This window comes from Rhamphochromis sp. 'chilingali' (assembly GCF_963969265.1).
Source record: "Rhamphochromis sp. 'chilingali' genome assembly, chromosome: 14".
Lineage (NCBI taxonomy): Eukaryota > Metazoa > Chordata > Actinopteri > Cichliformes > Cichlidae > Rhamphochromis > Rhamphochromis sp. 'chilingali'.
This window is the reverse complement of record NC_137941.1, coordinates 4,130,015-4,150,636: the sequence shown is the minus strand read 5'-3', so window position 1 is coordinate 4,150,636 and position 20,622 is coordinate 4,130,015. Positions and strand designations below refer to the sequence as shown.

General features: G+C 40.8%; 1 protein-coding gene and 1 long non-coding RNA gene across 2 annotated transcripts; both read right to left on the bottom strand.

Annotated features, from left to right (window-relative positions):
• Positions 1 to 426: 426 nt before the first annotated feature.
• LOC308409962 (extended synaptotagmin-3-like) lies at positions 427 to 13,472 on the bottom strand. Its single transcript, XM_080902960.1, has 23 exons — positions 12,723 to 13,472; positions 11,991 to 12,032; positions 11,544 to 11,678; positions 11,355 to 11,431; positions 11,187 to 11,256; positions 11,012 to 11,101; positions 10,875 to 10,930; positions 10,644 to 10,764; positions 10,266 to 10,442; positions 9,162 to 9,244; positions 8,734 to 8,782; positions 8,507 to 8,596; positions 8,310 to 8,372; positions 8,164 to 8,223; positions 5,793 to 5,864; positions 4,837 to 4,923; positions 4,441 to 4,590; positions 3,961 to 4,316; positions 3,728 to 3,826; positions 3,502 to 3,633; positions 3,253 to 3,358; positions 1,976 to 2,025; positions 427 to 1,631 (listed from the first exon to the last, which is right to left on the bottom strand). The coding sequence occupies exons 1-23, from the start codon at positions 13,068 to 13,070 to the stop codon at positions 1,598 to 1,600; spliced, it is 2,547 nt and encodes an 848-aa protein (XP_080759086.1). The 5' UTR covers positions 13,071 to 13,472; the 3' UTR covers positions 427 to 1,597.
• Positions 13,473 to 16,487: 3,015 nt separating this feature from the next.
• On the bottom strand, positions 16,488 to 18,027 carry LOC308409779. The gene is made up of 2 exons (XR_013974077.1): positions 17,126 to 18,027; positions 16,488 to 16,727 (listed from the first exon to the last, which is right to left on the bottom strand). It is a non-coding gene; the product is annotated as an uncharacterized lncRNA (long non-coding RNA).
• Positions 18,028 to 20,622: the final 2,595 nt, after the last annotated feature.

The following is a 20,622-nucleotide window of genomic DNA, read 5'->3' as shown; positions in this document are numbered from 1 at the left end:
TACTGGAAAAACTAACTACAAAACACTGTATGATACTTGGAACCGGGAAACATGGAGGGACACAATCAGACAAACCAACAACAGATAAAGGAAGACAGAGGGCAAAATACACAAGAGGGTAACGAGGGAAACAGGAACAGGGAACACAGCTGGGACTAATCACACACATGAGACAGGGAGAAAGTGAAACAGAATAGACGAACGCAGGACTGTCAAAGTAAAACAAGAAATTCACGAACATGGAAACTAGGGCGACCAGGCATAACACAAGGAATTCAGGGAGGCACAGTAACAAAATCTAAAGCCTAGAAATGACAAAATACAAAAGCTAACTTAGGGAGCTACAAATACAAAAGACTACGCCACGAGAGCCACAAAATAGAGAATATTCACCAGACCCAAGATCATGACACTTACAATCTTTATTTTTGGATATGCATATTATCTACCATCACACAAAATTTGAAAAGGATATCTTGGAAAGCTTTGGACGCTAAACAGACTAACAAACGTGACTGATTACATACTCCCTGCGTTCAGTGGGGAGAATAGGGACTCTATACCCCCAGCTGGTCATCTGGGAATCTGCCTGAAGAGATTTATTCTTTTCACAATCACACTTTCACACTGAAATGATGTCAAATCAACCATGTATTAGTTTGAAGATATTTATTTGCCATGAATATGAATTGAAAATGAATGTCCCTTTTAGTTTCAGCTCAAAAACAACAACTGGGAACAGCTTCCCTGCTCAATAATTAATGTAAAACAGAAAAACATCAAACTATTAGCCAAGACAAAGTCTTCATCCACTATAGATCTCTGGTAGTCTGAAGACAGTTCTACTAAAAATATTCTGCCACCTGTTGTAACAAATTTACCAACTACAATTGAGATTTTTTTTAAATAATACATAAATACAAAAAAAAAAAATCTTTCTTTAAAGTGTTTATGTCAAACCTCTGATTAACTACTTAGCTCAGAACTGTAGTCCCTCATAAAGAGAGTGACGGCGTACTGAGATGTTATTTTGAATGGTCTGAGAAGATTAGCTTTAAAAGGAATGACATCCTATTGAGTCAGTAACTGAGGCCAAAGAACTTGGCTTGTGTCCTTCTTGGATGCAGTTTTACTTCCAATGAGCTGCAGAACAGCTCAGCTGCCTCGATGTAAAATCTGCTTAGTGGGACTTCGTGCATTTCAGTGTTTATCGAAGTCTGTAATCCTTCCTCACCATGCACTCACTCATCTACATTGCTGTAACAAACATTTGGCTTTTACCTGATTTGCCCCAATATATATACACATAAAAACTGTCAATAAATCTATTTACAATATAACACTAAAGATGAACTTTGGTTCAGATGAAATAACCAAAATATAGGCGTTGCTTTGCTTGCACAAACCTTTTTTTCATTGTTATTAAGGGTCTTTTTGTTACAAAAAAAAAAAAAAAAAAAAAAGCACACACACACAAATAAATCTTGGTTTGCTGTGTTTCGGATGAGTAAGGAGTATGAACGTCTGTCATTTTCTCTGCAGCGGTTGCAGCAGCAGCTTTTCAAGCTGAAGTTTCTCTCAGTTGTACATGTTACACTCACTTCTTCAGCCCGGGTAGAGTGAGCTCATACCTTCAGAGAAAAGCAATATCACACGTTTATGTGATTATAAGTATAAAATAAAAATTAGCAAAGGTTATCTTCTATTGTTTTAATTCCCTTCTGCCATCAGGCAGATAGGCTCTATGCCCTCCACAATTACACTCATCTGGGAATTTGTACAAAAACTGTTTATGCTACATTGCTATAAAACTTCCATAACGGCAGCAATAGTCCAGGAAGTTATATAAAAAAAAGAAACAGGAAAAAAGTGCCCCACAGCAAAGGGGCAATCAGAGCGACACATCAGGAATTACTAACATTTTGTTTGTAGCTAGTGTCACATAAACCATGCAAAAAGAAAAGTGTCCCCTTACCACGCTGTGATGCCTTTGACTAGATCCATTTCTGATAGATCTATTATTATCTGTGGACAGAAGCAAAAGTGTCATTAATTATCTGGAACAGGCTGCAAAAGAGTGACAGCCAAAGACAGTTTGACATGAAAGGGATCAATAAAAAAAGAAAACTGTTATGAGCCCGTTTGGAAAATGAAAGGTTGCATATTTGTTCGACAAATCACCGTGCACCGAGCAGTTTCACTAACAACCTTTTACCCCACAGCTGTAAAAGGCTTTCTGGGGTCTTGTCGTCAGGCAGACACCAGTGGCGATGTAGGAATTTCAAGTTGATACTACATCTCCTCAAAATCTTGTATGAATTTTGAATCTTAGTGACCTCAACCTCAATGTGCATTTCAAAAGTCAAGTTTTTTGAGAATCTTGTTAATGTGATAACTCAAGAAGGAAGTTACCTAGGAATTTCAAATTTATACCATAGGTTCATCTACTAGGTGGCCAAGAGTGGCACTGGACGGCTGCAAGTAGTTTTAAAGCTTAGGTCAGGAACAGAAATATAGAAAGGGAAGTAAGTTTCACACAAAGAAATAAAGTCTGAATTTTTTTTATGGTAGTTTCATTTTAAAGACATAATATTTATCAAAAATCCAGAAAAAAAATCATAAAAGTTATAAACTGATTTGCATGTCATTGACTGAAATAAGTATTTGCCTAAAACCAAGCCATTATTCTGGCTGCTACAAATTTACTGTGATTACAGTTAATCAATCAAGATACTACTGATGTCAATTCATTATATTTATAAAGCACACCTGTCTACAGGATCAGTTTCCTCCATGTTTACAAGGAAGGAAATGCTGAGTATGACGGAGCTGGAGACATAATACTTTGAGACTTTTTTCCCTTGTTTTTGCCAAGGGTACAGGACTATCTCAGCACATTAAGGGGTCGATGAACAGGGCCATAAAAGAACCTCCTTCCTTCAGACAGAACACTGAAGGTGGGTCGTGGATAGGTCTTCCAAAATGACAGTGACCTAAAACATACCACCAACATGTAAATCATTTATCACTTTGATGTAATGCTTTCTTTTCTGGACTTTCGGTTCATATTCTGTGTTTCTGCATCAATATTAGAGTGTGTTCATTTCTTTCTAAGTTAGCAAAATTGCAAATTCAGCAGGGGCTCTAATGCTTTCCTCCCCATTGTACATAGTTACATATTTTATTATTTATATTTTCAGGGAATCACTACCACATGAGTAGCTCATCTGATCTATAAGTATAATTACCCACCGAGCCAATGTCCTTTCTCTCTCTGGAAACCAACATCTTGTTATTTTTCACAGATACATCCAACTTCCTAGTTTGTGCTTGCTCGAGTAAGACGTCAAACTCAACCCTGTGATGAAAGCAGGTTGGGACAAAAAGGAAACCATGTCAATGGCTGAGCTTTAAAGATACACAATCTGCAAACTATAAATTATCAATTCTTCCTATTTGAAAAAATTAGTACAAGATGGTTAATGAATCAGGTAAGCGTACTTTTCATTGAAGACAGGATTAGTTGTCCTCTTCTTGACATGCGTCTTCTTACGATGCTTCCAGGTTTGGTCGGGGAGGAGATACAGGCGGACGTAAGAGTCTGTGCCATTCTCGCTGCAGGGGAATAGGTTCCTGTGTGGTACAGACCACGGTATTTAAGTTTTGAATATTTAATTACATTTTTTACTGCCTTAAATACTATTGAAGACAGATTTTTGGGACATACCTGCAACTGTTAACAACGACAACAAGCTTATGTCTCAGGGTTGCGTAGCGTATAACCAGCTCAATCTCTCCAAACGAACCCTGATGATTCCTAATGGCCCTAAAGAGAAACAAATATGCAAAGGTCACTTTTATTTCTACTCTTTCAAAAATGCAGCAACTGCCTCAGTTCACCATATTTCTAAAAAGGTTAGATGTCGACATTAACAGAACATGCAGAGAACAAAGTCTCACTCGGGATAGGTGGCTCCATCTGACAGGTCGAATCGTGATGAAGCAATAGAGTTCTCCGATAGCAGGCTGTGAGAGTCGAACCGACGCAAGTTTGCTGATGACGATGATTCCTTCCTGTTTTCAGGCGCCTGGAAGGAGCCACGGCGTTGAGCTAAATAACCTTCATTTGGTGAAGTTGGCACTTGTTTCGGAGTAGAGACAACAGGAATTTCTTTGGAGGAAACTGCGTTAGAAGAGGATGGAGCGTTGGAGGGATTGGAGACTGAGGTATTCCCTGCTTGTTTGGTCTGTTGCTGTTTGACTTCTGAAGGAGGATTGACGATAGGCTTGGGTGGAGGCTCTTCCAATTTAAGAATCTGTGTGAGTTGAAGACATGAGCAGTGCTACTGTGGCTAAAACCATCACTTATGAGAGAGGTGGAAAACACAATGGGGAAACCAACAGAGATAATTTGCTTTGGGTGTATGTTTGCATGCCCACCCTCAGAGTGGCCTTCAGTTTGATCTGGCTGGTTGCTCCAGAGCGCTCCAGCAGGAAGCGCTGGTCTAGAGTCAGGTTGGAGGTGTTGAGGAGGCGACTGAGGGGCAAGTTGAGAACACCGAGTGGATTCTTCTTCTCAGGCTCTTTGACCTGAACCACACATGAACAAAGAAAATATGAAAAATACAAATTACATTAACCTCATGAGGAGATCAGACAGATTGAAAGAATCTAGTTTCAGAATATGATTTAGAATTATAAGGTAGTTGTGGAAAAATAATGATTGAAGAATATGGTAAAAACAATTAGAAACCTTTACTTCTGTTAAAAAATGTTTAAAAAAAAAAAGTAAAAAAATAGCTTTGTTGCTTTTTTTGCCAGAGAGAGAAAACAAACCTGAATAGAGAGCTGCTGCGCTTTGACGTTACGCACAAAGAAGGTGAAGCCCTCCTCCCACACCGGGTCTTTGGAAGCATACACAACCTGGGAAACAGTGAATCGAGTAGTAAAAAAAAAAGTTTTAAGACAGTTACTGTGCTACTTGTTTGCAATGGAAATATTTTTACAACACAGACTTTATATATATTACTGATCAAAGGTCAAAGTGCTTCTAGAACAAAAATAGTCAAACATTTTTAATTTTAGGCCACTTTAGAGAAAATAATGCTTAGAGTTGCTGGTGGGCTTTAGTTTTTTTCCCCATGCTAAGTCAGTCCTAAAACTAAAAGTTCTGATTTAACTAGAAATGACTAAAGTGTGTTTTAACACCTGAACTTTGGCAAAAAAAAAAACAAGCCCAAATGCTGTAGTACTTCATTCAGGTTTAATTATGTTGGGCTTAAAGTGAATTTATTAAATGCCCTCTTACACAACTAATATTTTCTTTTAAAATATGCTGTTGACAGTACTGTGACTCGTAGGATCTGGAGCAGTGAAATACAGATAATCTCTGTTCTCTGTTCTTCTTCTCACGGAAATAACAAATAAGTTTGGTTGTTGAGACATCCACAGACAGACACGTTTCTGTCACAAGTGGGATTTTTGTGTATGTGAGAATTTACTTGAAATATACCTGCTATGCTTTCTAACATGTTTCATAATAAAGCTCCTCAATGTAGACCATTCTCTGGTTTAAAAAAATAATCTGCTACATTATGAACAAAGGGGAAATATTATCACACAAAGTGTTCTCAAACATAACTACTGTATATAAACAAAATTGTAAAGTGGATAAACGGTAGCAAATCAGCAAGTCTAACCATCTGGATTCATCACATATGAACAAGAATATAAAGAACAGAAACATTTAAAGGAGAAAATGACGTATCAGCATGTTTAAGTGAGAGCAATACCTTGCTTTTCTTAACATCCTTGTCAATGGAAAATTCAACAAAGGAGTTGGGGCAGGCGACTCTCTTTGTGAGCTGAAAATAAAGCAAATCAGTGAGACAGTGAGAGTATCAGTTTTCTAATTACTGACTTCTATGTCAACATTAATACCAGAATGACCAACTTGCAGTTGTAAACCTCTAATAAAAGTACATCTTTTCGTGTGAAATTTTGTCATAATTACGGTATGAATTTGAAAAGAAAAGCGTCTGGACTTCTTTAGGTGGCTTGAAGACATTTCACCTCCCATCCAAGAAGCTTCTTCAGTTCTAGGGTAAAATAGTGGAGAGTCCCAGATTTAAACCCAGTGGGACTCTCCACCATTTGACCCTAGAACTGAAGAAGCTTCTCGGATGAGAGGTGAAACGTCTTCAAGCAACCTAAAGAAGTCCAGACACTTTTCTTTTCAAGCTCCTTAGACTACGATGACCTGGATGACTGAGAACCTTCACAGACATACGGTAGGAATTCTTCAGCTGTGGCCAAACCTGTGCTTGTGAGCTTAAGTCAGTGTTTACCTTTGATTTCATCCTTTTTACACATGCCATCCATTTGCAAAACCACAGTGAACAAAAAATGTCTATAAAGGAGCACATATATATATATATATATATATATATTAAGAATAACGAAGTAATTGTGTAAACTGTGAAAAAAGAAAACAAAAAAATCCTGCCCCAAGTGGAGTTTAAGTATCTCAGGGTCTTGTTCCCGGGTGATGGGAGTAGGGAGCGGGAGATCGACAGGCAGATTGGTGTTGCGGCTGCAGTGATGCGGATGCTGTTGTGGTGAAGAGAGAGCTGTCTGTAAAAGCAAAGCTCACAATTTACCGGTCGATCTATGAGGTTGTGGGTAGTGACAGAAAGAACGAGATCGCGGATACAAGCAGCAGAAATGAGCTTCCTATGAAGGGTGGCTGGCCTCTCCCTCAGAGATAGGGTGAGACCTTCAGCCATCTGGGAGGAGCTCAGAGTAGAGTAGCTGCTCCTCCACCTCGAAAGGAGCCACTTGAGGTGGTTTGGGCATCTAACAAGGATGCCTCCCAGAGAGGGAGGTCTGGGCTTCTCTACTTAGACTGCTGTCCCCGCGACTCGGCCCCGGATAAGTGGAAGAAGATGGATGGATGATGAAAAACAAAACAAAAAAATCCACATAAGATCTAGATAATAATAGCTACAAGGTGAACATCACCTTCTGGGATTCCTCTACTGTATTTAACATGAGCAGCTTCTACTGAGACAGAAGCCACAGGAAATCTCACTAAACACAGCGTTTATCTCATGGATCACTGCATACCTGACAGGCAGGCTGCAGTATGTGACACCTGGTGGCAGTCTGCCTTCTGTCATTGAAATTCTATGTGGGTTCTACAAACGTTGGGTGTTTGTCAACAAGCAGACTGGAATCTTATGAATTCAACCCAGTATTAAATGCAAACACACCACAGAAACTGGGACGTGTGGGAAACAGAAGTGTAAGCTGAGATTCATTAGAGGCACGGGGACACACACACGCGCACACACACACAAAACAATGGCCAACCCTCCTTTTTTGCATTTCAGGATAATGAAACCTTAACTTAAGACACTCAGTGTTCTCTCACACTTTACTTTTCACACACTTTTGACTGCTTTTTCATCCTATGACCAGCAGAGGACAGTCAGAGGCAATGAAATTATGCCACCTTGCACAAAGTGGAAGCTTAAACGCTCCGAGTAAAAACGTTTTCTTAAATAATTCCCACACTTTCCTATAATTGCCCAAAATATCAGATGGATGGGATTCATATTTATTCATAAAGTCTAAGAAAAATGTGAATATTGTTACCTTAGAAACATCATTCTACAACTAGTTTAAAATTGTAGTAGTTTTGAGTTTTTCTCAGCACAGTCCTGACGAGTTGTGCGAGTGTGAGAAACTTAACCTGGAAAAGCCTCACGTGATATGAAAACTAGCTGACAATAACACACCCATACAAAATGACAGGCATGCACCAGACAAACTGGAAGAACCAGCTTTCAGACACAACCACACCTAGAACTACAAGAGAAAGCTAATCTGACCGAGACATCAAGATACGAAAGCGCTATCAACTGCACAGTGTTAAAATGAAACAGAAGCCGAGTTTTATTGGACAGTCAAAGAAAACAACCATCTGCGTATGTGAACGACAGACTTTGAGGCAAACATCTTCTCGATTTATCATTAAGAAGGAAAAAAAATATGTAATGTGTTTTGGGTTTTTTTGAACAAGCAAAATGAAATGTTGAAAATGCAGAAATGACGCCAATTTTATTAACTGGCATCAGTTATGCAACGACGCTCTCGTCTTACCCGTTCTTCTTTGGGGTTCTTCCCATGTTTATGACGGTCTGCAGCCTCACGGCCATCTTTCTATACAGACGTGGAAGAATATGGCTGAGCACACTTGAATCAATGCCTTACAACAACAGCAATATTTCCCATTAGAAGATACTTACTGGTAGATCAGTGGCATTGTCCAGATACACTGCAAGCATAGCACAGGCAAGGTTGTCGGTGGACTGGAAGAAAGTGTTGGAGAGGGGAAAATAATGGGATTTATGGAGCAGCTGAGCGCAGTGCACATCCCGCCGCAGCTTTTAGTTCAAAGTAAAATGTATGAACGCGAGACTGAAGAAACACTGGGCTGCTGTACCTCCTTCATCAGGCTGGTGTCAGTCTGAAGGGAAAACCACTGGAGCTTAAGATGAACTTCACCGTGCTGTATATCCTCCAGAGCAAACCACTGGGAGAATAAGAGGATGTTTCAAAAGCTTTAATGTAAATACAAAACTATAGAAAATAGTAACACATACAAGAGCATTTGATAAGACATGTTGTGTTATAGAGATTACTGAGCTTATTCAGGATAAAAGAGCGCACCTGATCCATTTGTTTTCCCTTCTTCACTTCTCCCAAATCGAGGTTATATCTAAATAGATGTAAAATAAAAACATAATGTCAACAATGCGTCAGAACTGCGTGTTTATATCACTTTCATAGCTACAAATCCACTGATGTCAATGACTCTGGGAAGGACTAATACAAGATGATTGATGCTATCCACAGATTCTGTCCAATACGATTTTCTGACCATAAAAAAAGACCTCAACAGTTTCAAACTGTTGCCTGGTTCTTAAAATGCACTGAGGCAGACGTGGCTCTGCACCAGTACAATCTGAGGCAATGTCCCCCTTTGCCCGGCTGGCGGGATGACAACAACAACCTATCAGCCTTTTACTGATATCAGCAGAGGGCTAAGAACCAAAGAAATCATAGGTAACACAAAATGGCAGAAGTATGCTAAATACCTTCCAAGAAAATCATCTTTGTCTGTGTCCTCATCATAGAGCTCTAATTCCAGCTCTTGGCCCGGCGCTTCATGGACAACAAACTGCATAAAAAAAACAAAGATATCTCAAAATGTCTTTCAAGTTTAATGAGTCTGACTTCTTAGAATATTATGGGTAAGGTTTTTAGTAGATTACTTATAGAAAATGGGATATTAGATACTAATAAATTGTAGTCTTCAAATAATGAGTTATTTGTTTTTTACAAGCAAAAACAAGCATCTCTGTCTTCAATAGCATGATGCAGACGAGATTACAGTGTAAGAAAAATGTCTGTGTTAGGATGATCGCATCAAATCTGCGCAGGCCATCTGCTCAACCATCTCCGAGTTACGTACAAATTTTACAAATTTTAACATATACAATGATTCTTGAAAGATTTTAGCTTTGCATATCAGATACTTTTCAATATATATTTTTGGGAAAATGGTCTGTTGAGCCACTGTCAGGCCTTTTTGTGTACAATCTGAGGCAATGTTTGAACATGAATATCTCAAAGACTGTTAAAGATAAAAGCCTAAAATGTTATCTTGTCTGTCCTGCGTAGGTGTGGCAGAGGAGACAGGTGCGTGCTGTGACTGACGACTGTCGCTCTCTCTATATATCTGGGGATGGTGGAGATGGTGGGGATGGTGGGGATGTGAGTGTGCAGTGGAGGAGCTGAGGAAGGAGCGGCCTCCTGATGCAAGCGTGCCTCCATATATAATAAAACATCAGCACAGCAAAGACCTTTGTGTGCGTCGGGTCCTTACCACAAACTGAAGAGAAAATACTTTTGATAAATATCTGCAGTTAAAATATGTTTTAAAATCAATTTTGAAAAAAATACTGTTGAAAATGATTTGATGTGTGAAGCAAAACTTTCACAGCTTTCATTATATAAGTTCAAAATGTTTTAGGCAGATCAGAGACGGTTGTGCAGAAATCGTTCTAAAAACTAGCTGATTCGACCTGAAATCAATTTTGTCTGAGAATTAAAAGAGGGACAAAAACAGCAGAATCAAATAGTAATCCCATTACTGAAATCAAAGTGCGTGTCACTGAAGTGTGTTTGTGTTAGCCTACCTCATACACTTCATTCCATTTTGGGTGCAAATTCTCTTTGATGGTCTTGCTTTTGAAGTGTATGTTGCCCACTCTGAGTGTGGCATAGGGGTCTGATTTGCCTTTCACTAAACCCATCATGTATGTATCCTTAGCCACCAGATCTCTTGCCTCCAGCAAGTGGACCCTCACCACCCCCTAGGAAGAAAAAGCACATGATTCATATTAATGATAGAATCTTTGTATAATTAACAAGTAAAAATAGGTTAAAAGAGCAAAAAGTATACATATACAATGTATGTTGTCTTAAAATTCACTGTGCTTACTCAAAAAAATCCAAGTAGCTGCTGGTTATAAGGTGAAGCTAAATGTGTGAATTGGAAATGTGATGGTACTTACACGAGGAAGTGGAAACCTCATTTGGTCCATTTTGACCTGGTCTATGAGGGGAATACACATGCGGTTGGGCAACACCATGAGAGAAGCGATGATGTCTACGATAGTCTCCTCTGACAGTGAACTGTAAGGCAAAAGATGGAGTGAGACAAATAAATATCAAAAAGTCTGGATGACCCTAAAGAGACAACAAGAGAATGATTCAATTTAAAAGCACCGCTGGGATTTTCTTACCCAAAAGCAGGGCTGTCCAGAACATTTGTCATGCCAGTCCAGTTTATTTCCAGTGTCTGAAAAAAAATCAATTGGAGATCAATTGGAGATTTAAGCAATGTTAATCACATAACGGATTAAAATCTATGGCCACTTACAGGGCGGCGAATGAAGAAAAAAGTGACTCCTCCCACCAGAGGTGCTTGACCAATAAGAGGCTCTAAAACAACTCTCATCATCCCATGGAGCTGGAAGATTTAAAGAAAGTTTTAGAAGAACAGTAAGAACATGACGCAGATAGAAAGAGAGAAGACAGAAAAATGAGATGCTCACTTTAAGTCCTTTCACACCAGCTGTGATTGCTGACTTCACCTGAGCATCGATGTCCACATCACCAGAATAACTGCAGAGTGAACTGAGCTGGTCAGACATAAATGATAGCAAGAGAAAACAACATGCAGACTACTTGGAATTTACATTTTAAAAATGTATTTGACCGACCTTAAGTTCATGTCCAGAATCACTTCCCTATGTTCCACTTCATGTGTGTAGGCTCTTATTCCAGTGATCTTGAGAGGCTGAAAATAAAGAAGCATTTAAAGAAACTCACTCAGTCACAAAACTCATTGCATATTAAAGTGGACTTGAAGCAGTACAAAAAGGAATGGTGCATAAATCACAGCAACTCACTACGTGTCCAAAATGGATCTTGGTAAAAGTAAATGCTTTGAGTGCAGTACTGCAGGTCCTGACAGACTTCTGGATGTTTTCTCTTAATAACTTCTCCATGTAGATCCCAAAGAAGGGCCACGCCTGCTCCAACACCTGAACACATAACAAAAAACACCATGTGGAAACACCTTGATCAAACAGTAAATGGAATCGTACTTACAGTGTACTTTTAAATTAGGTGAACTCGAAAAGGCATATAGTATTAAACTTTTGTTTATCATTTCAAAGTCACAGCCAATTAATACGATTTCTTTTAACAGTAATTAAATGAAAGATCATCACTCATTCAGTCTGCTTTCAGCTAATTTATCAATGAACCCCCCCAGAGTGTTGATGGGACACATACTTGGTGTCATACCTCATAAAGCTCAGATGAGGTGGAGTAAGTGAACTTCAGTACTATACCTTGTTAAGCCACTGAGCCTTCTCCACATCAGTGAAATTCACCTTTAGGAAAAAATAGATTAAAGTTAGAAGTGGTTTTGTAAACATAATCTCCGTTGAAACTGTCTGCACAACATGCTGACATGAAGAGTGCAGAAGATGAATTACTTATTAATTATACAATACAATTATAGAATTAGTCATGCAAATATAATTCATTTAAAATGAACTCATCCAACTGCTTTAAAAGGAGAATTCGGGTGTGCTGTATTTAAAATATGTCTTGCATGAACTGAGACTTTGATTTAATTGTCATCAGGGGCTCTGTCATCAGCAAGTTTCATGGTCATGGACACACGAACAGATAAGCCTGTCAGACACGAACTACAGCCATCAGTAAAATCTGACCTGGTTTCACAGCCACTGTGCGTGCTGAACTCCTGTAACATTAGAAGAAACCTATTTCATTGTCTGTCCTAACCCTTGTTGCGTGCCATGAGTCACTCTTTTGGGTGAGTGTGGTGCAATAAAAAATGGACCAGCCTGAGTGTGTCTTGTTATGCAAAACAGTGCAAGAGAGAACGATACTATTTCCTACAGTTTTAAACAAATAAATGACATGGTAGCTTTTTCTACCATGACTGGAGAGCTGCTGACCTGAAAGGCTTTGCTGCCAGGCTGCTGAAGTGCTCTAAAGCAAAACAGACGCAGAGCGACAGTTTCTTACTGTACACATATTTACACATAACCTACCCAAGATGCCATTTGTAGGGAACCTTTCAGCTCGGTGTTGATCGTGTGCTTTTCATTGTCCACAAAGTCAATAGCCGATCCGATCCGGGCGTCCTTCCACTGGCGATTTTTCTTCCACCAAGTAAGCACAAACATGCACAGCAGCACCCAGCTAATGCTGAGGCCCAGGTAACCCGTCAAGTATACGGGGTAGAAGATGAACACGGCTCTCCCGCAGTAAATCAGAAACTCCATTAACATGCGATTGACAGCCGAGGAGCTCAGTTTCTCAGTGCTCATCGACGGGCTCTCCCCGAGCCCCGCTCCCTGCACCGGGCCGGTGGTACTCCCCGGTCCGGGAGATGCCATTGGGTCGTTGTACGGCTGACGACTCGGGTCGGGAAGTCCAGAAAACCTGTGTAGGCGCAGCGCCCGAACAAGATGCTGTTTTGCGTATTTCGTTTTACAGAGCAGCTAAACCAGTCCGCCGCACTCTCCCTGCAACCATGACAGTCCTACAAACTTCCGCGTTCGAAACTTCCCATGGCAGGTAGACACACCTGCGCCCATGGGTGGGGAATACAGTCAGCTTAATTAAAAAAAATAAAAATAAAACTCCACCCAAACAATAACTGTGGAGCCATATATTCTATTTTTGACTTTACTTGATGGCCACAGCCATTTTCATCCTTTTAGCAAAACCCACTTCCATCTGTTCTGCCAAATTTGACCTCTGTTCCTTTCACCTACATCTCCACTGAAGGCTGTTCCAATCACCACTTTCTCCCCCTGAAGACACACTGACAACATTTAGCATCAACCCTTTGATTTCCAGCCTGAAACCCATGATTCTGTCTGACAATTAAAAAAATAAAAATAAAACTCCACCTTAACAATAAACAAGAAAAAAAAACAAACATAAGCGTGGCTTTTGCGCAAGCGCACACACATAAAGAAAAATCATTTTCAAATGGCGTGCACTCTTTCAGTCTTTGGCGAACAGCGCAGCAGAAATCCAGATATAATAGTGCGGTGACTCACTGTGTGCTGCAGATAGCGCCAGAGTGCAGGCGACACCAGAGACTCTGATTTAAATAAAGCTATGTGATGGCAACTGTGATTTCCCTCAGTGGTTATCAAACCGCGGGACACTAACAGCGGACAGGGGGAGAAAAATGACCATTCTAAAGGCTCATGAGTGACAAGGCCCCTAGAAAACAGCCGAAGAGTCAAACTGTCATTTTTAACACGCGCTGCTACCTAACAGTAGGACGGCTCCTTAAAAGGAAAATCTGGGCTTCAAAAGCAACAGGTAAGAAATTTACCTCATAGCGAAGTCCACATGAAAGAAACTGCTTGACTTTCCCGGTGTTAGTTAGCTTACTTCATTTCTAACAAAAAAATAATGTTTGGCTTGTTTTACCTAACATCAGTGCAGACAGACCATTTGTAAGCTTCTACGTACAAATTATCACTTACATACATTAGAACTGAAGAAGCTTCTCGGATGAGAGGTGAAACGTCTTCAAGCAACTTAAAGAAGTCCAGACGCTTTTCTTTGCAAGCTCCTTTGACTACGATGACCTGGATGACTGAGAACCTTCACAGACATATTAAGTAATGTTCTGGATTTATTTTCCACGCTGCCTGTTACAGGTGGTGAGAACTTTCAGTTAGCTCGTTTAAAACCTATTTGAGTTCCACTCGATCTTAGGACAGAGACGTATTTTAGTTGGCTATCCTTTGTTTGAAAATTGATATTCAAAGAGTGTTTTAAGTTATATTTCAGTACTGCCAATACTTAATATTAGAAATAAAAATGTTTAAGCATTAAAAAAATACCACAAATCTCACTTGTCTCATGTGTCTAATTTCGATATAGAAGTTACACATTAGGTCAAACCTGACAAATTTCTTTCACGGAGGTGGATAGTGGTTACTGACAAACAGGGCTTACATTTTAACTGTTATGAGATGCATTTATTATGATGAGAAATTAATTTCTGAAAATGTTATTTTATTTGTAATTTGGGCTACTGACAACTTGACAAAATTAAAAATCTGTCAACCCAGCATATAAGCAATTCTATACTTAATTCATGTTATACTAAAAGATGTGGGGGGTTTTCATACCTAGAAAATACACAAAATTTGTTATACAATTACCAGAAAATGTTTGTGTTCCTCTAACAGAAAGTGGTATTGATGTTATTTGTTTGAAAAGAATCACAGAATATGATGAACACTGTTATTGTCTTCCACAAGGAGACAGTATAGGGTGAAATTTAACTGAATGAATTTTTAAGTGAAACTACATGTATAAGAGTGTGCTGATGCTGTCATCCCAACCCTTATTTCACTAAAAACAACTTTCATCATGGTAAGGAAATGGGAAATGTATTACACTATCCATAGTTTGCACTAGATTTAATTTTAAAGGTTAGTTTAGTTTTAGCATATAAGGCCTTTCCATCTCCCCTGAGCAGAACAGTTCATCTCCTCTTGTAGGATGGGCAAGCATTCAAATGTTTGTCCAGAAGAAATGTTATGACTGACTGTGATCCTAATAAGCATTTTGGTACAGAGTTAAGGCAAGCAAGACCAAAAAAGTAAGTTTAAAGACAGATTTAGGACAGAGTGATAAACCTTTCCATGGATTCAGATGGATACACAGCTACACTCACAACATGTGACAAGTTAAAGCTGGATTAGTTTAATTCAATTCAGTTTTATTTATATAGCACCACATGGCAGCAGCAGTCACCTCAAGTTGCTTTGGAAGGTAAAGATCCTCCAGTGATACAATACTGAAGAGGTAAAGGCAGAAACAGAAGGTGTAGAGTTTAAAATAGGATTTTATTTCTTTTTAGTCTTTCTTTGATAACCTTAAACTGTATGTTTAATCAACACATACAAACACATAAAAAACACAAATCTTCTGTACTTAAAATAGAAGACAAAAAAAAACCTGTGTAGGGTTTGCCTAGGAGGCGAAAGGAGTAAAATAAAGTTGGACTTTGGGTGGAGTCCTCCATGCTTTTGAGTTTTTGTGTCTCAAGATCAGGGGCATCTATCTCCTCCTGTGACCATCTTATGTTTTATTGTTTTCTCTATTTTTCCTGTATTCCTGTAAAGCACCTCTCTGACAGCCAAACCCATCTGTTCTCTGGCTGGATTGTTAAATTTGTGATTGACATGACATTGACCAATCAGCTGAAAGGAAGAATAATCAGGTCAAAATTCGTAGTTGCAAGTTGAAACACACACAGCCAGGGAACTCAAGTGCAGAGTTTTACATGTAATTTTTTGCTTTGTCTGTAAACAAACCTTAACAAAAAAAAAGTGTAACGTGTAAATATTTTTTTACAAGTGTAACCTGGACGTGTGTCCCTCTATCTATAAAGAGATGATCTATACTGCTCGCCCAAGTGCAATGTCTACAATATCCGAATCTAGGTTTGGGAAGGAGATTGGCGGTAGCAACTCTGTAAGAGCAATGAGACTTCCAACCCACATAACACGCACGACCACAGGTTTATGAAACAAAGTTTGCTTTATATATTTCCTTTTGGATCAGTTCCCTTTGCTCATCCTCAATGTAGGGATACCTTCAAATGCAGTAACCATCTCAAATGCATCACAAAAATAATTGAAACAATCAAAATAGATGTAAGACAAGAAACACAATATTTCAACACCCCAAAGAAAAGGAAAAAGAAAATAAAATAGCATGTGAGTGTCCAGTTCCTTATGGTGTCAGTTTATTCAGTTACCCACTGTCCTGGGTTAAGAACTGAAAACGACCTGAATCTCAGGCGGAGAAAAAGTAGCAAAAGAAAATGATAAGGTATCTCTCAGGTGGGCTTCCTTTTGTTTTTTTTTCCTACCGCCCTCCTGGTACGGCAGGCATCAACGTGTAGCGTCCTGACACAGAGAAGGCCTCCACAGCAGCAACAGTGTCTTAGACCCACGATACCAGCTCCTCACTTGGCACCCATGGAACTGTACCTCAAAAAAAAAACCAGTCTGCACACAAATATGCAGAATGTTAGATGTCCACATTCCTTAAATGTCCTTGTTCCTAATGTCCTTGGTTCTTTTGAAATATTAAAATAAATCTGCATCTTGTGACACATTAAAAGTAAACACACCGGTATTACTGTGCATCACCCGCAGTTACAGTAACAGCACAGCTATTGCACGTGAACTGCGCATAACCACTTAGCTGGCCGCGGCTGAACTAGCAGGCCCAAGAAAGTAAAACACTAGACACTCATAATAACCAAAACTGTCACAACATTGCAATACTATGAAAACACATCTTAAACATCATTAAACACATTTACTACTATTCTGACTGGTTAGTTATTTTTTCCAGTGCATTGAACTGCAATAGCGGTGCTAAGTGAGCTAGGCTAACTCACCAGAATAGTTCAAAAAAGTTCGAAGAAATACTCCGACTCCTTTCAGGTAGGTACCCGTCTGTGGTTCACCGCTAACGACAGCTCTCTCACAAATGTTAATTAAACCTCTTTCCTCTCTTTCAACTGGAAAAAACCGTGCTCCGCGGCAGCATGGAGTTTTTCCTTGCCGTCCTTTTTCCTCTACACCACACCTTCACGCGCACGGAGCTGCAGATGGTGCCTTCAGGGCAAGCCCGGAAATTAAACTATCAGACAAGGACTACGATGCATTCAAAGAACCCTGTACTTCTGATTGCTGTAAATCTTACCAGGGTTACATTCTCCCCCTCTAGACTGCATGAGTCCCAGCATGCATACCTGCCCCTACCGGTACAGACACATGTGAAATAGCAGCCCCTAAAGCCTGAAAGAATGAACTAATGGCCAAGGTTAAAGGCTCCCCCAGCTCATCGTAGGTGAGTTTCCGAGGCGGACGTCTCTCCCTAGTAGAACGCCGGACACTTGCGTTCTCGGACTCTTGACTCTCAGATACTACATTGTCAGTGTCTGCAACTACAGGGTCTGTGGTGATGAGATCTGTGTTCTCTTCATCAGGTGAGATTTGTGTCACATCAGGTTCAGGAATATCAATGACAATATGGTCCGGAGTCCTACAGTGTGAAGTAGGATGTGTAACTGAACCACTATTCTCAGAGCTAACATAAGGAGTTCCTGGTTGAAGCTCGTGAGTAGGTCTTTCAGGTAAGTGTGCGGAACTTTGGGGCACAAAAGAAGGGGTGTCTGGGTTTAATACCCTGGAAACTGGCTGAGGCTCATTGAAGCCTCCTTCCCTCTGCAGGAAAGGACCCTTCGTGATGATTTCTGGCATCCATGTATTAGGATACAGTTCATCTTCATCACTGTACGACTCATCCTCCTGACAATCAGTGTCCCCTTGCACGCCTTTTGTTGTTTTGCCCCTCAGTCTCATTTTCCTCGATGCGTCAGTGGAAGAACTTTGCTCTCTGATCTCAGTTACAGGTAGGAACCCGCACGGCAAAAGAAGGTCTCTATGCAACGTACGGTGTGGCCCCTCCCCTGTCTCAGGTTTGACTACATAAACAGGACTGTCGCTAATCCGTCTGACAACAACATGGATTTTCTGTTCCCACCGATCTGCCAGTTTGTGTTTCCCCCTGATATTCACGTTTCTCACTAAGACCCTATCCCCTTCTAAGAGTTCAGCTGCCCTGACCTCCCTGTCAAACCTAGCCTTGTTCTTCTCTCCCATCTTCTTGGCATTTTTAGCAGCTAATGAGTAGCTCTCCTGTAGGCGTTGGCGAAGGCCCTTGACATACTCTGAGTGGGTCTTGTGACTTGCCATATCAGGTTGGATTCCCAGGACAAGATCAATTGGCAGTCTGGGCTGCCTACCAAACATTAGTTCGTAAGGCGAATAGCCTGTTGTACTGTTTCTCGTGCAATTGTATGCGTGGACCAGAGGTTTGACAAAATCTCTCCAATGATATTTGTCTCTCTCTTCCAGGGTCCCTAGCATACCAAGGAGGGTCCGGTTAAATCGTTCCACTGGGTTTCCCCGGGGATGGTACGGGGTGGTACGAACTTTGTCTGCTCCAATCAGTGTGCAGAGTTCTCTGATCGTCTTAGACTCAAAGTCCCTGCCCTGGTCGCTGAGCAGACGACTGGGGAACCCGTAGTGAACAATAAAGTTCTCCCATAAAGCCTTCGCAACAGTTCTGGCTTTCTGATCCCTAGTCGGCACCGCCACAGCAAATTTTGTAAAGTGGTCGGTGATGACTAAAATGTTTCTCGTGTCTCTATCATCCGGCTCAAGGGATAGATAATCCATACAAAGAAGTTCAAGTGGATAAGTAGCAGAAATGTTTTCCAAAGGCGCGGCCCTCTGAGGCACAGCCTTCCGCCTGAAACAGCGTTCGCACTTTTTGCACTTCTCCTCGATGTCTCTGGCCATTCTCGGCCAGTAGAACCTGGCACGAGCAAGCTGAAGTGCACGCTCAGAACCGAGATGGCCAACATCATCATGCACTCCTTGCAGTGCCCTCTCTCTGAACTGTTCGGGTAAGACCAACTGATACACCAGTTCGCCTCGCTCAGACCACTTCCTGTACAGGACACCATCCCTGAGTTCAAGTTTTTTCCACTCCCTAAAAAGAAGTTTGACATCGGGATGTTCAAGGTTTGTCTCTCTGAAACTGGGTTTTACAGCTCTCCTCACAAAGGTGATGACACGTGAGAGAGACGGATCATTATTTTGAGCATTACACCAGTCAGAGTTAGCCATGGATGGTAAAGTGCCCTCATCGAAAACATCAGGCACTACAGAAGGGTCGACAACAAGAGACTCCGCAATGACAGGCTGCTCTGAATGAGGGTGACGTTCATCTTTAACCATCACAAGATGACGTTGACATAATGCAGAGAACACCTCATGATCCATGTCATCTCCTGCTTCCATGAACCGTTTTTTCATGTCCTCTATTCTCTCTCTTTCTTTAGTGAAAGCTTCATCCTCAAGAGGCGGACCTTGAGGCCGCCGGGATAACCCATCTGCATCGCGGTTGGCCTGCCCTGCTCTGTACTTGATGGTAAACTGGTAAGTAGAAAGAGCGGCTAACCAGCGATGACCAGCAGCATCTAACTTCGCAGATGTCAAGACGTATGTGAGGGGGTTGTTGTCGGTAAGCACAGTGAAACTTGACCCATAAAGGAAATCACTGAACTTTTCACAAACGGCCCACTTTAAGGCCAAGAATTCGAGTTTGTGCGTAGGGTAGTTTCTCTCGCTCTTGGAAAGACCTCGACTGGCATACGCGACAACTCTGAGCTTCCCCTCCTGCTCTTGATAGAGCGCTGCCCCCAATCCATCGCGACAAGCGTCAGTATGTACAACATATGGTAGTTGTGGATTCGCAAAAGCAAGGATGGGCGCAGACGTCAGTTTCTTGATCAGGGTTCTGAATGCACTCTCACACTCCGAAGTCCACTCCTCACCGAGCGGTGCATTAGGGCTCACAAGAGTCGTGAAGCGTTCCCTCTTGTACACTTTGCCCCTTTTCTTTGGTGGATAGTAGCCTGCTGTCAGGCTATTAAGAGGTTTGGCTATCTGGGAATATCCTTCGACAAACCGCCGATAATACCCAGCGAAGCCTAAGAAACATTTAAGCTCTTTCCTATTTGAAGGACGAGGCCAGTCTCTCAAGGCGGATATCTTGTCAGGGTCAGTATGAACTCCTCGTGCATCCACGACATGACCAAGATACTTTACTGACGTCTTAAAGAAGTGACATTTCTCCGGAGAAAGCTTTAGACCGAAATCTTTAAGACGGTTCAGCACCTTCATGAGTCGTGCTTCATGTTCTTCCAATGTGTCTGAAAAGACAATCAAGTCGTCCAGAAACACCAATACCTCATTGAGATGCAAGTCACCGACACACCTTTCCATAAGGCGCTGAAAAGTGCTTGGTGCGTTCGTGACA